Source organism: Gopherus evgoodei, chromosome 12 (genome assembly GCF_007399415.2).
Source record: "Gopherus evgoodei ecotype Sinaloan lineage chromosome 12, rGopEvg1_v1.p, whole genome shotgun sequence".
Classification (NCBI taxonomy): Eukaryota; Metazoa; Chordata; order Testudines; family Testudinidae; genus Gopherus; species Gopherus evgoodei.
Window position 1 is genome coordinate 38323305 of NC_044333.1, and position 15512 is coordinate 38338816.

The window sequence follows — 15512 nt, forward strand, 5'->3', positions numbered from 1 at the left end:
ATTCTAATGTAACAGACTTGTTAACCAGAAATAATAAAACAATTGAGAAATACTAGAGAAAAATAATACATTGCATTATACATTTCATTGTACAAGGCAATTTGATTAAGTTACAAATGACTGACAGAACAGCACTCTAGGTCAATCATGGAATAGCCATGTTGACAAGAACGCAAACATTGTAAATAGACAGCACTTACTGTAGAAATATTAAGACTAAAGATATTTACCCATTAAAGCGAACAGAAAATCATCTAGATCAACCATAAAATTAGTAGTTTGTTTTTTTTTAAAGCAACCGGGTGTAACAAAATCCTAACCTAGATTTTTTGTTTGTTAAGAAAATTAAAACAACAAAAGACAACAAAAAAAACTTATATTATCTTTAAAAGAAAGACATTTCTAAAAAGTCAGATTATTCACTAGGTGCAAAATTCATCCTGTTTTTGTTCAGAGGGCCAGCGCGAGGCCTACACAACACTTAAAACTCCCATTTTAAGGGCTTAAATGGGACTTAGTCTTCTCGCTGTCCTTCTGAACAAACAAGGAGCAAAGTTCTCCCTATACGTGAAATTCATCACAGTGCAGAAAACCCAAAGCCATCTGCATCACTTGGTCCCTCAACATGGGACTGAATATGGCACGCAGGACATTGTGCAGATCTTCTGCATTGGGGTGAATGTCACACTAAAGGGAATAATTTAGGTATAAAGGCTCCCTTGGCCTTTTGCAATTAATTCAATATTTAAAAAAATATTTTTTGTATTAAACACTACAACTGGAGGAAGTGACATCATTTCTAAAGCAATGAACAACAGTGATAAAAAGCAGCTAAGGACAGGACCTGTGAACAGCAGGTCTCTAAAGGGCCATCATCTAACACTAGGGACATCTTCTAAATATTCCTCACTGTTAAAAACAACGGTTCAGCTCCACCAGTGCTAGAAACACTGAGAGCCCTATTAGATGGGCTGCCAGTTGCCGCCATTACCTTGAGCACAGTCACCCTGTTCAAAGCAGGTCTGCTTGACATCTTGCTTAGACTACCAGCAGCAGCCAGTGCCCATCTACACTACAGTTCCCAATGCTGCAGTGGAGAGGATGGTAAGAAACTCCCCTACCATGGCCCGAGCCAGAGTGAGGCTGAAGCCCCGTGACTCCCAGTGGAGTCAGTGAAAACTGAGAGGAGCTAAAGCATCTTTCATGATCAGACCCCACAAAACCATGTGCTACTATTCTCATGCAGGCAAAATACCCACGAAAGTCAAGAGACCAAATTCATCACAACCACAACTGGGTGCAGCCTCCATGAAATATTCAGCAGCCTAGGGAACTTTATAACTTCCATGGGAGATTCACCTGAAGGAGTGTTGAGGTTTGGCCTGAAGTCAGTATCTTGAACTCCACTGTCCTCACGGGAGGATGCCACTTCCTGCAGCTGGATAAAGCAGCTACTATGTGGGCTCCCAGTGTGAATACAAGGCTGTAATTGATGCCAGAGTCCTGCTGATGTGAAAAATGTCAGACAGCTCAGTGCCTGAGCTTCAGCAAAGGTCCTGGAGGAAATTAAAGCCATCTCACTTCTGGCCTGCCTCATTTCAGCTCTAACAGAGGACTCAAACTTTAAGAACATTGTTTCAATATATTTTTTAAATTAAAAAAAAATTCTTAGTGGTTCAACAGTTCTTTTAGCCTTCCCTTTGATGTCACCGAAAGGGGGTTATGCAACCCTTTTATGAAAATGCAGCAGTGCCTCACAGTAGAGGCTCTCTAGTGTTTTGTAAATGGTAGCGTTTGGAATTCTTACCACCGAATACGGTAACATCTGTTTAAGCTTTCAGGGGGCTTTCACAGACAAAAGGGAAAAGACCTCCCAGTGTCACCACTAAATGGAAAATGACCCTGTCATGTTCAGACAAACCTAAACATGCATTCCAGAAACATCTTCAAATCATCAGGTACCGTCTTCCTTCCAATCACTGCCAATGGCCAAGTTATTTATGAATCTGTAGCGCTGATTAATGAGCACAGCCTGCTCCACCTCTCCAGTCTATGTCACAATTCAGCACTGGAGACAAACCGACTGCAAGAAAGCCACACCAAGGAATTTCAGTTATACTCCCATCTCAGCTGTCAGCATTGCTTGAAGCAGGGAAAAACAACAGAGCAATGTAATACGGGTTTCAATCAAATTGGACGATCTTTAAAGTTTGCTGGACAGCAACAAGGTATGTACAGTGGGTGCCACTAAAACCCTGTTTGCCACTAAAACCCTGTTTACCACAACACAATATTTGGAAGGGGAAATGTTGCACATACTGGAGGAAGTTTAATTAGTCAGGAAATCATTTGTTTTTTAAATGGCACCATCCATTGTATTTCACCTGCCCAGCAGAACTTACACTGAAGTCATAGTTAAACCCCTGAAACCATCTCTATGAAATCCCAGCTGGCATGGTTTACTTGGCATTATTTTGCCAGAATGGATGTGGCTAATAAGGGCAAAGTCTCATTTCAATTAGGGTGGATGGTTATGGGTTAGGGGAAGAGAGAGAGAGGAAGAGCCCTATAACACATTGGGGAATGTGCCCATTGAATCAAGGACCCCTCTCCCTTACCCTCTAGGTAACAATAAGGGAAGATTGCCATGAACATTCAGTGATAATTATTTCCCTGCAATTAATCCTAAAAACTAGTTGCCATAGTCCCATACACTCTATTCTATTAACACTACAGTAAGGTGTAGCTGCTGGAATCACAACTGCACAACACCATGCTATAAAATTCATTTACAAGATATTTAGCTGGCTGGGAAAATTTACTAAACGGCAACATCAAATAGTCATTAGTATTTTACAAGTAACACTGTGGTTTTGTTTGAGTGTGTGTGAGGAGAGGGTTAGCCTCTCTCTTTTGGGTCATCCAGAACATACAATAGGATGACTAATCACAGGCAAAACCATGTCTAGTCTGGATGACTTATATGCAGTATCTCCAGACCCCCTCTCAGCTCCTAATGTCCCCTGTCAGCTGGCACATTTCATCCTGCTTTTGATCAGAAAGGCAGCAGAGGTCTTTCGTTGGATGTACGCTATCCTAGCTTAACAAGTCCAGCCTCAAAGCCGGCATCTCCAAGCTTCAGAATGATAATTATGCACCTTAGCACTGGGATGTAGATTCTGCTGACAGCATCTATACTTGTAACACCAATTTCTTCTCTTTGCCAAAACTGCTTTCAATGTTTTTTCTCCCCAAAGAAAATTCATTCAGTTTTACTCCTTTACCCATTCCCTCCCCAACCCCCCAAAATACATACATCTAGGCCACCATCCTCTGGATGAAGAGGACTACCTGGGATTCCCTTCCAAGACAATCAGTCTGGTCCCTGAAAGATGAACTTGCACACTGGGAAAAGTCAGAATGAGATTTCAACCGTGGTCTACCAGGTACTCCTCCTGCATCATCCTGTGGTGATGCCGCAGTTGTTTTGATGATAGAGTTATTGCCATAGAAACAATAGTGATGTCATAACGGAGCATCATTTCACTGCAGGAGCACGCAGACTGACATGAGAGAAAACTCTTCACTTCAGTGTCAGGAAGGAAAGTTATTAAAGAGATGCAAGCAGGTTTTAATTAAGACTTGTTAAAAAAATGAAAAATGAACTCCCCAGTGTGAAAATCCTTCTGTACACACTGGTCTTAAAGGTTAAACAAGAGGAAATCCATTTGCATCTCTTCTTCACTCCTGAAGCTAGTGCAGAGATGAGTGCAAACCAAGCAACGCCAAAACTCTGGGGAGCTGTGGAGCCAGATCTGAACTTTTTGTGACTTCAGCACAGCTACTAATTTACTTCAGCTTGGGGTGGGGGAGGGATGAAAAACCCTCTCTCCTCCCATCCCCGATAATTCTGCAGTTGGCTACATGGCACTTAAAGTCCCTGCCAGCCAAGGGGGCTAGAGCCCAAGTCGAGAAATTCAAACCTGGTACCCCATGTGGCTGGTCCAAAGAACACTAAACCCTAAAAGAAAAGAAAATCTAGCACTAGTGAAAGGTGTCAGATTGTCTGAGGTGCTCCGTCCGCAGAAGAGGTACTGACTGCGCACGCGGTGGCAGTGCAAATCTCCCTTCGCTGTCTTGCCAAAGCACCTCACCCCTGATCTGGAGGAGAGGAGCTCAGATTCCCTGGCCCATGAGTTGTTCACCTGTCCACTAGGAATGGTCTGAGACCTACCAACCCACTGCACAGAGTTCCCCTCAACAGCTATCATACGTGTCCCTATCGACACAGGTTGGATTGGAATAGGTGACCTAGCAGGGAGATGTTTTACAGGACAAATGAGCCATCCGCTCCTCCCATCATACTTTCTAAGAACAAGGAGAATTTTTTTTTTTTTTTAAAATAGCAGCAACAGTGCTGCTTATATAACTTGTTGATTTAATTACAACCATTGGTCATTTTCTCCAGATGGTCTTAGGAGATGCTGCTATATGGAACTGCTACAAGCTGCCTAGCCTCCTAGCAACAGAGCTTCATAAAAGGACAGTGCATCAACTAAAGGCTTCAATATGCTTATTGCCTCTCTTTCCAGAGATCTTCCATGCTGACAAAAGAAGGCAAAACAAAGCAGAAAGACAACTGCCAGAGGCAGAGTTCTAAGCCCCTAACTCTACAGGGTTACTACTTCAAAATATCCTGCTTTACAAAAAACCTCAATACTGCAGGGTACAAGTTTAACTACTCTTTTCTAAGGGAGGGGATGACCAGGCAAAAGCATAAAGGAGACTCTGGAAGTGACTAGCACAGCTCACTTAAGGAAAACATGCTTTTGCTTTTCAAAGAGAACATCACTTTTCACACAGATGAATTCAGGGCAATTTGTTACAGAATTTGGGGCCCTGTGTCCTGCTAAAGAGACAGATTTTTTAGGTAAGGAACCAATACAGTCCTTAAGAGAATGCCCTTGACGACATGGGAACATAATAGGTTACAGCACTCTGTATGAGAGCATAAGAGTCTATATTCAAGTTGGAATGGGAAAGTTGGCTCCCTGTAGTCACCCAGAAAACAGAGACACATTCACATGGTCCACAGAACTGCAGATCCTGGTTGGCATCCAAAGCAGTGCCACCCTCTGGAAGGCAGAATGTCCTAGAAAGGTCTAATGCCAGCCAACCAGAATCTGGTGCTGCAGCTTTACATGAAGGAGCACTTTTCCAGCATCGCTTCAAGGAACGGTGAGAAGGAGATCAGTTAAACTGATGGTAGATGGGTAGCAAAGTGACCCCTGAGGATCCCCCGTTTGGGGACACTCACTACCCCAGACTTATTTAGTCCCATCTCCTCTGAATACACTTCTAGAAGAAACATGAGTACTGCATTAATAAAGCTATCACAGCAGCCAATACACTGACATGCAATCTGTGAGTTTGAGCTAGGAGAATCCATCCCAAATATTCTCTGTATGACTTGTTTAAGAGCAAGCATTAATTACTCTGAATGCTGATGGAGTGCGCCACTTGTCGGCATGGCACTGAGCTGTGTATGTGCTTGACTCAAACCAGTCTTCAGGATAATGTAGAATGCAGCCATCTCACCACCTGGCCTTCTGCTCATTTTTCAGAAGGCAGCTTAAACTTCCCATGAAACGCTGCCCTTGGACCCTCACCTCTACCCCAGTACTAATTTACAGGAGTAGATGATATGCATTCTGGGTACTCGAGGCTAATGATGGACTAGTGTAACTAGAAAAGTAGCCTGGCATGCTGGTCTAATAACCAAGAGAGGGCTAAGACTGAACAGCAGAAAACAGGCAACTGAGCATGATCCAGATTGCTCTTTTCAGCATCAGAATGAAATCAAAATACATGTACATGCCCCAGGTTCTTGGAGACATTAATTCTGCTTCACCCTGGGATTTTGCATATCACTGTCATGGCACCTCACTGGCAGACTCCAAAGCATCCAGAAGAATATATTTGTGTGTGCGGGGGCATGCGTGTGCCAATTATCAAACAACGCCTCTCAAACACTCTGTGCTTTGCAAACATCTCTAAGAATTTGCTAATATTTATTTTAAGTTGGTAAAAAGCAGAAACACTTGGGATTCCCTGAGGTGGGGGGAAAACCCAAAACCATATATATATATATATCTATATAGATATATATATCTATATATATCTATAGATATCCAATGGATTACAGCTTTAGTATCACTAAAAACAATAATAAAAAAATTTCATGGGGGGGCAGCAAAAAAGGGCCAGGGATCCAGTTGAAATCAGTGCAAGTCCTTGTTTAATATCAGCATCATGTCTATCTCTGTCCATTTGTTTTGTCTACTTGTTCCCAGGAGTGTTTAGCCTTCCAGAGATCTTGCTTGGTAAGCTGGCTGGGTTCGTTGCATTTGAAAGAAAATGACTTGGAGGACTGTTCTGCAGCCCTGTGACAATGTGAAATCCCCGTCCCTTGCACAGGCACATGTGTAACACTGACTGCCTTGAAATTTCTGTTTCATTTAGCAGATTCAGCTGCAGCCACTGTGATGGAGAAACTATATGCTAACCTTAAATTAAAACAAAACAACAAATAAGCACAAACAGAACCGAAGTCCAGCCATCAATCATACACACAGAGACACACACAGAGACAGAGAGTGCCTGACCAGTTTCCTGGTAACCAGACATGCTGGAGCCTCTTGAGGATACCAGTAGAAACTCCTCTTCCTCAACTAAATTCGTACCCCAAGAACTCTTCTTCGAAGTGTTGCTCAGCTGCCTGGCTTGTTGGTGGTGATGAGGCCAGGGAGGGGAAAGCAGGGCACACCAGGGAGTGGAGTCTCAGGGATGCAGCAGCTCTGCCAAGGTGCTCAGGGTATCTAGATTTATGAGGGATCAGAAGGATTTTCTTTTGTGTTGTTTTAAAATAATATTGTGCGTTTCCCCGAGCCGAACATCTTTGCTTTTCCTCCTTAAGACTCTTGAGGAACCACTTCCATCAGCTTCTGGCACAGGACTGTCACGGAAACTGAATGGGAGGAAACAAGAGCACATTAAAGGCACCGGAATTCAAGTTTTACTCATTTCAGCCTGGCGAGCTGGTAGCCTGTTTCATGATTCTCTACCTCAAATGGCCTGACAGGGCAGCCGTCCCACTTTTTTCTTTCAAAGGAGTCTGTCTAAATACCTCATAGGTCTTCATTGCAAATCAAATACAGTTACTGTTGGCCTAACATTGTAGTTATGTTCCTGAAAAATGCTACTTTAAGCTTATACCTGGTATAAGTTTTAAACAAATGTAATACTGTACATAGCGATGATGATTGTGAAGCTTGGTTGCGGTGGTGGAGTCAGAGGGTGGGATATTTCCCAGGGAATGCCTTATTGCTAAATGATGAACTAGCCCTCAGCTGAGTGAGCCCTCAAGGGTTAACACATTGTTGTTAATGTAGCTTCACACTCTACAAGGCAGCACAAATGGAGGGAAGAAACATAGCATGGCAGAGAGAGACAGAGACACACACCGTGTGTGTGTGTGTGTGTTACAGAGAGAGTGTCACACATTGTGTGTGTGTGTGTGTGTGCGTGCATCTGAAGATGCATCTGAAAGCTTAGGCCCAAAGAAATCTGTTAATCTTTAAGGTGCCACCAGACTCCTTGTTGTTTTTGTGGATACAGACTAACACAGCTACCCCGGTGTGTGTGTGTGTGTGTGTGTGTGTGTGTGTGTGTGTGTGTGTGTGTGTGTGTGTGTGTGTGAGAGAGAGAGAGAGACACACACACACATACTGTGTGTGTGAGAGAGAGATACGCATTGCCCCTACTCTAAGTACATTGCCTTTTTAAGTAGATCAGCAGGTTGAGACAGCAACTTCTGCTAGCAAGCTCCTTCCGTCCTGAGCCCTGTCGTATCCCCCTAGCTCTGTGGAGACAGGGTACAGGAGCAGGGGGAGCACCTCTCTCCCTCTCCTGCCCCCTCCCCCCCGGCACAGCAAGCAGGAGGCTCCCTGGAGCACCTCCATGGCAGAGGCCAGGAGCAGGACACAGCAGTGTGGGGAGGGACAGCTGAAATGCCCGGCAATTGACAGCCTGCTGGCCAGGTGCACAGGGAACTTAGGGGAGCTGATGGGGGGCTGCCAGTCCACCCTGATACCAAGCTCCAACGGGCTGCTCTATCTGCAAGCAATGGACAAAGCAGGCGGCTGCCAAACAGCGTTATAAGGGAGCACTGTGCAACTTTAAACGAGCATGCTCTCTAGCTGATCAGCAATGTAACAACGAAACAATGTTAACCAGGACGACATTAAGTGAGGAGTTACTGTACCAAGGCTATATGCTGCCTCACTCCTTATCCACAACTTCCATCTGTAACAGCAAGAGTCTGTGCATAGAATAAGCGTAAAAATTAACCCGATGTCGGCGTCAGAGTATGTGTATTGACTACATGTACATGTCTAAATCCAGTCTTATTAACTGCACACTCATGGGAATGATCAGTTATTACTGTACATATGTGCACATGCTATTTAACACATGCATATAATTAAGGCCCAAATTTCAGAACTGTACATGCAGTTACTGCCGAGTCACAGTAATGGTGCATACATGTTGTGAGACAGCATTTTTGCTTGCTTGGTTCTGAATATCTGATCCTGTACATGCATCTTCCTTAAGAACACAGCAGTGTTGCACTGTCACAAGCAACCAACACAAGGGCAAATCAGAATGTGCAGCCCAATGCTTATGCACAACTTTGCAACAACAAAAGAGGGGGGCACATGCACAACGGAGGGGGGAGGAGATTTAGTTAGGAAACATTTCAACTGCAAATTTATAAGGGGGTATAAATTGTAAGATTTTTTTGAAAACATAAGTTACCTTGACCGTGTCTTTTTAAAGTGTGTTTCAATGGCTCTGTGCCATCACTACTACACTGAGTGTTCTCTGCACATGAGACAATCTTGGCAGATACAATTAACAGGGATTCTGATGAGCTGGATCTGATCAGATTATCTACAGCGGGGGTTCTCAAACTGGGAGTCGGGACCCCTCAGGGGGTCATGAGGTTATTACATGGGGGGTCACGAGCTGTCAGCCTCCACCCCAAACCCCACTTTGTCTCCAGCATTTATAATAGTGTTAAATATATAAAAAAAAAGTGTTTTTAATGTTGTCACGGAGTCACCAGGCGATGCTCTGGAACTGCTCCCCACCAAGCCAGGCAGGACTTTGGGGAGCCTCCTCTCCCTTGGAGCAGACTTGTTCAGGGCAAGAAGCTCACAGGTCTTCACCTCCTGGGTCTCTCCTTGGAGCATTCAGCATTCTCTGCCCCTCTGTGCGCTTCCCACAGCGAGCCTGCCTCAGTGGGGTCCTGGGGAAGCCACAGGGTCCTGCACCCCCACTTTGCAGTCAGACATGACTCTCAGCCAGCCAGTAAAACAGAGGTTTATTCGATGACAGGAACAGGGTCTAAAACAGAGCTTGTAGATACAGCGAACCGGATCCCTAGGCCGGGTCCATTCTGGGGGGCAGTGAACCAGACCCCCCACTCCTCAACCCCAGCCAGCTCCACACTAACCACCCCTTCCAGCCCCTCCTTTCTGCTCAGCTCCTTTCCCGGGCCAGGAGGTCACCTGATCCCTTTGTCTCCAACACCTTCAGCTGGCACCTTTGCAGAGGAGGGGCGCAGGCCATCAGTTGCTAGGAGACAGAGTGCCAGGCATTTAGGTGCACTGGCCCTTTGCTCTGCCAGATATTTAAGAACTGCCATGGGGACACTGAGGCACCAACAGAGCATTCAGAGCAAACATTAAGAAAAGACATGCATCTGAGGAAGTGGGTATTCACCCACGAAAGCTCATGCTCCAAAACGTCTGTTAGTCTATAAGGTGCCACAGGATTCTTTGCTGCTTTTACAGATCCAGACTAACACGGCTACCCTCTGATACTTGATATAAGAAAAGACGGTTATTCACCTTTGTAACTGTTGTTCTTTGAGATGTGTTGCTCATATCCATTCCAGTTAAGTGTGTGCGCCACGTGCATGTTCGTCGGAGAAACTTTTACCCTAGCAACCCAGGCGGGTCGGCTGGGCGCACCCTGGAGTGGCACCGCTATGGCGCCCAATATATATCCCAGCCGACCCGGCCACCCTTCAGTTCCTTCTTGCCGGCTACTCCGACAGTGGGGAAGGAGGGTGGTTTTGGAATGGATATGAGCAACACATCTCGAAGAACAATAGTTACAAAGGTGAGTAACCGTCTTTTCTTCTTCGAGTGCTTGCTCATATCCATTCCAGTTAGGTGATTCCCAAGCCTTACCTAGGCGGTGGGGTTGGAGTGAGATGTGGCGGTATTTAGAACTGCTATGCCAAAGGCCGCATCATCTCTTGATTGTCTGACTAGCGCATAGTGTACGGTGAATGTGTGCACCGATGACCAGGTCGCTGCACAGCATATCTCCTGGATAGGCACGTGCGCCAGGAAGGCTGCCGACAGGAAGGCTGCTGTTCTCTCCGAGAAGAGTGGGGATTCGGGAAGAAGACCGGGAGAAAGATGTCCTGGTTGGTATGGAAGGCAGACACAACCTTAGGAAGGAACGCTGGGTGGGCTCGTAGGTGCCCTTTGTCCTTATGGAAGACGGTGTAGGGTGGGTCCACTGTGAGAGCTCTCAGCTCGGAGACCCGTCTGGCCGATGTAATGGCCACCAAGAAGGCCGTCTTCCAAGATAGGTACGTGAGCGAGCAAGTCGCTAGTGGTTCAAATGACGGGAGCGTGAGCCTGTTTAGGACCAAGTTAAGGTCCCAGGTAGGGGCAGGGCGGCGTGTGGGGGGGTAGAGACGGTCCAGGCCCTTAACAAATCTGGTGACTAGGGGGTGGGAGAATACGGAGTGGCCACCATCTCCTGGTCGAAAGGCGGATATGGCTGCCAAGTGCACCTTTAAGGAGGATGACGCCAGGCCCTGCTGCTTAAGGTACCAGAGGTAGTCCAGGACCATGGAAATCGGGGTCTGCGTAGGGCTCACTCCCTGAGTCGCACACCAGCAGGAGAAGCGTTTCCACTTGGCCCTGTACGTTGAGCGAGTGGAAGGCTTCCTGCTGTTAAGGAGGATATGCTGGACCGGTGCGGAGCAGCTGAGCTCCGCCACGTTCAGCCATGCAGGAGCCACGCCGTGAGGTGTAGGGCTCGTAGGTCCGGGTGACAGAGCCTGCCGTGATCCTGTGTGATCAGGTCTGGGTGGAGAGGAAGGGGGATTGGAGGGTCCACAGACAGGTCCAGCAGGGTAGTGAACCAGTGCTGTCTGGGCCACGCGGGTGCGATCAGGATTAGATGCGCTTTGTCCCTGCGTAGCTTCAACAGGACCTTGTGCACCAAAGGGAACAGAGGGAAGGCATACAGTAGGTTGTGAGACCATGTCAGGAGGAATGCGTCCGAGATCGACCCGGGAGAGAGGCCCTGAAAGGAGCAAAACTCCTGGCACTTCCTGTTGGACTTGGTCGCGAATAGGTCTATGCGGGGAAATCCCCACCTCTGGAAGATGGAATGGATGACATCCGGTCTGATCGACCATTCGTGGCATAGGAAGGATCGACTGAGTCTGTCCGCCAGTGTGTTCTTGACCCCTGGGAGGAAGGATGCCACCAGATCTATCGATTGGGCTATACAGAAGTCCCAGAGTCGAATGGCTTCCTGACATAGGGGAGACGAACGGGTTCCCCCATGTTTGTTGATATAGTACATGGCCGTTGTGTTGTCCGTGAGTATGGAAACACAACGGCCGTGTAGACGTCATTGAAACGCCTGGCAGGCGAGGCGGACTGCCCTCAGCTCCCGGACATTTATGTGGAGTGACAGCTCTTGGGACGACCAGAGGCCCTGGGTACGCAGGCGCCCTAGGTGGGCCCCCCACCCCAGGGATGATGCATCGGTTGTTACAGTCATCGACGGTGGTTGTGGATGGAACGGCATCCCCGCGCATACTAGGGGTGTGGTCAGCCACCAGTCGAGGGAGCGGAGAGAGTCTGGGGGAACCGTCACCAAAACATCTAGGTGGTCCCTGCCCGGTCGGAATACGGAGTGAAGCCACGTTTGGAAGGGCCTCATTCGGAGTCTGGCATATTTCGTCACGTAAGTGCATGTGGCCATATGTCCTAGTAGTGTGAGGCACATGCGGGCCGAGGTGATTGGGGAGGCCTGCAAGCTCCGTATGATCAAGACGATAGTCTGGAAGCGGGGCTGAGCTAAGTAAGCCCTGGCTTGAGTCAAGTCCAGGGTCGCGCCTATGAAATCCAACCTCTGTGTGGGCACCAGGCTGGATTTTTCAGCATTGAGAAGCAGGCCTAGCTGGGAAAAGAGGTCCGTAACCACCTCGATATGTCGCCGTACCTGCGACTGGGAGGACCCCTTTAGTAGCCAGTCGTCGAGGTACGGGAACACATGGATTTTCCGCCGACGGAGGTGGGCGGCCACGACGGCCATGCACTTGGTAAATACTCTCGGGGCCGTGGAGAGGCCGAAGGGTAGGACCGCGAACTGGAAGTGCTGATGTCTGACCGTGAAGCGAAGGTACTTCCTGTGCGGTGGGAAGATGGCGATATGGAAGTACGCGTCCTTCATGTCGAGGGCGGCATACCAGTCTCCACGATCCAGGGATGGGATAATGGTTCCCAGGGAGATCCTGCGGAACTTCAACTTGAGCATCCATTTATTGAGTTCCCGCAGGTATAGGATGGGTCTGAGACCTCCCTTGGACTTGGGGATCAGAAAATATTGGGAGTAGAACCCCTTGCCTCTCTCGCCTAGAGGTACCTCCTCTATAGCTCCTGCTGCAAGGAGAGAACGAACCTCCTGCAGAAGGGTTTGCTCGTGAGAGGGGTCCCTGAAGAGGGACCGGGAAGGGGGGCGGGAAGGTGGTGAGGAAGCAAATTGCAGGTGGTATCCTTGCTTCACTGTGCGCAGCACCCAACGGTCTGAAGTTAACCGAGACCACGCCAGGAGGAAGTGGGAGAGGCCGTTGGAGAAGGTAGGGGAAGGATCCTGTCTTGCGTCTGGTACGCCGTCCTCGGGCGCACCTTCAAAAGCCGGACTTGGAGCCCGGTGGTGCCTTGGAGGGCCCTTGGCTTTGGCCTCCCTGGGAGCCGGATTGGATTCTGCGGCCCCCCCCGACCGCGCCGTCTACTGAGGTCCTGCCTCTGACGGGGTGGGAAGTATGGTCGCCGTGCTTGGGGCCTGAAGGATCTACGCTGGGTGGACGGTGTATGCATCCCCAGTGAGCGAATGATGACTCGATTGTCCTTCAGGTTTTGCAATTTGGAGTCCGCCTTGTCCGAGAACAACCCTTTCCCGTCAAAGGGTAAGTCCTGGATGGTATATTGGAGTTCTGGAGGTAGGGTGGAGGCCTGAAGCCAGGAAATGCGCCTCATGGTTATTCCCGAGGCCAATGTTCTGGCTGCCGAGTCAGCCGCGTCGAGGGACGCCTGGAGAGAGGTCCTGGCCACCTTCTTACCCTCCTCCAGGAACGCATTAAACTCCGGCAGGAGTCCTGGGGCAGAAGCTCGGAGAATTTACCTATCTCCGCCCAGATATTATAGTTATAACGGCCCAGTAGGGCCTGTTGGTTGGCCACACGGAGTTGCAAGGCCCCAGCTGAATACACCTTGCGCCCCATGAGGTCCATTCGTCTGGCTTCCTTGGCCTTGGGGGCCGGAGCCTGTTGGCCATGCCGTTCCCTGTCGTTGACAGACTGGACCACCAGGGAGGAAGGAGGAGGGTGAACATATAGGTACTCGTACCCCCGAGAGGGTACCATGTACTTCCTCTCCACTCCCTTAGCTGTCGGCGGGATGGAGGCTGGTGACTGCCACAGGTTAATCGGCGGTAGACTGGATAGTCTTTATGAATGGGAGGGCTACCCGGGTAGGTGCATCGGCAGAGAGGATGCTCACTACCGGGTCCTCAACCTCTGGGACCTCCTCTACAGGTAGGCTGATATTAAGGGCCACTCTACGGAGGAGGTCCTAGTGGGCCCTGAGGTCTATTGGTGGGGGTCCTGACGCTGAAGACCCAGCCACAGCCTCGTCTGGCGAGGAGGAGGAGGAGGATACTCCGGGGATGAGGGTATCCTGTGCGGTCTCCTGCTCCTGGACTGGTTCCTGCTCGAGTTGACCCGGGGAGTCTGGTGGTGGCTGTTTATCCGACTCAACCACGGGGGGGGCGGGAAACAGTGGCCTCTGGCACCCGATGTTCTGAGGCAGTAGAACGTGTCCGGGGTCACCCTGGGTCTGATGATATGCCCAGGGTATCCAAAAACCCCACTGTTGGGCACCCGCGTCCTGCGGGCGGGGGTCCTGGAACACTCCCAGCGGTATTTCAGGATCCTGGTCCCATTCATAGTAGCTACCCGCCTGGGAGGATGCCGACGTGCCTCTAGACGGCCAAGGTGGGGCGGCGAAAGTTGGCACCGAGGTACCGACCGACCTTACACCTCTGAGTTGTGGTGACTGGTGTGTGTATCGGTGACGATGTTGAGAGCGAGACCGGGACCTGCAACCAGCTCAGTGCCGGGAGGTCGACCAAGATCTCGAGTCCCTCTGTCTCGATCTACTCCTGGAGGCGCGGCGCCCGCTGCGGTGCCGTGAGCTGGAGTGGTACCGCGAGTACCGGGTTGACGCTCGAGACGTTGAATGGTGCCGGGAGCCTGACTGGTGCCGCGAACGTGACTGGTGCCGAGGTGATTGGTGCCGTGAGCCTGACCGGTGCCAGGAAGGTGATCGGTGCCGGGAAGGTGATCGACGTCGAGAGCATGAGCGACGCCTCGATGCAGAACGTCCACGGGACCGCGATCTGGAGCGGTGCCGGTCTGCTACGCTGACCGAAGCTGGTCTGGTCAGGGTCGGTTTGCCCATGGAGTGTAGTACCCGCACCGGCGGCGCCGGGGGTATGGGCAGCGGTGGCTCTGTGATCGCGATCAGATCCCTCGCTGCGGCAAACGTCTCTGGGGTAGAAGGCGAAGCAGGCTCTACCACAGTGTGCACCGGGGAGCCGCCAGGTGCCGGACTCGACGGCCCTCGTGGGGTCAGAGTCAACGGTACCGGCTTAGACGGTGCCGCGGCAGGTATCGGTGCTGGGCGGTCCATCTTTGGCGCAGGCTCTGACTGCGAGGCAGTTGATGTCGGGATGGTCTGCGCCTTCGCCGTCTTCGGCCTCGGGGAGAGGGAGCGGCTCGGGGTCGGTTTCGGTGCCGCCGGCGGCCGGTGCCATGAGTCTTTGGTAGCAGCGCTTGGTGCCGTGGCGGTGCCCTTACTTGCCGGCTGACTTGCCGAGGGCGGAGGTGTCAGGGCTGCTTCCATAAGGAGCTGTCTTAATCTAATGTCTCGCTCCTTCTTGGTTCTCGGCTTGAAAGACTTGCAGATCGGGCACTTAGCCGATAAGTGCGACTCCCCGAGGCACTTCAAACAGGAGTCATGCGGGTCTCCAACTGGCATGGGCTTCTGACAAGCCGAGCACTGCTTGAA

General features: G+C 49.6%; 1 protein-coding gene across 1 annotated transcript in view; it reads right to left on the minus strand.

Annotated features, from left to right (window-relative positions):
• Positions 1 to 291: 291 nt before the first annotated feature.
• The window catches only part of SLC7A5 (solute carrier family 7 member 5), a 71003-nt gene continuing 55782 nt past the window's right edge, over positions 292 to 15512 (minus strand). Inside the window, exon 10 of the mRNA XM_030581273.1 lies at positions 292 to 7027. Within this exon, the coding sequence (XP_030437133.1) occupies positions 6972 to 7027 (56 nt within the window). The 3' untranslated portion in view covers positions 292 to 6971. The remainder of the gene's footprint in view (positions 7028 to 15512) is intronic.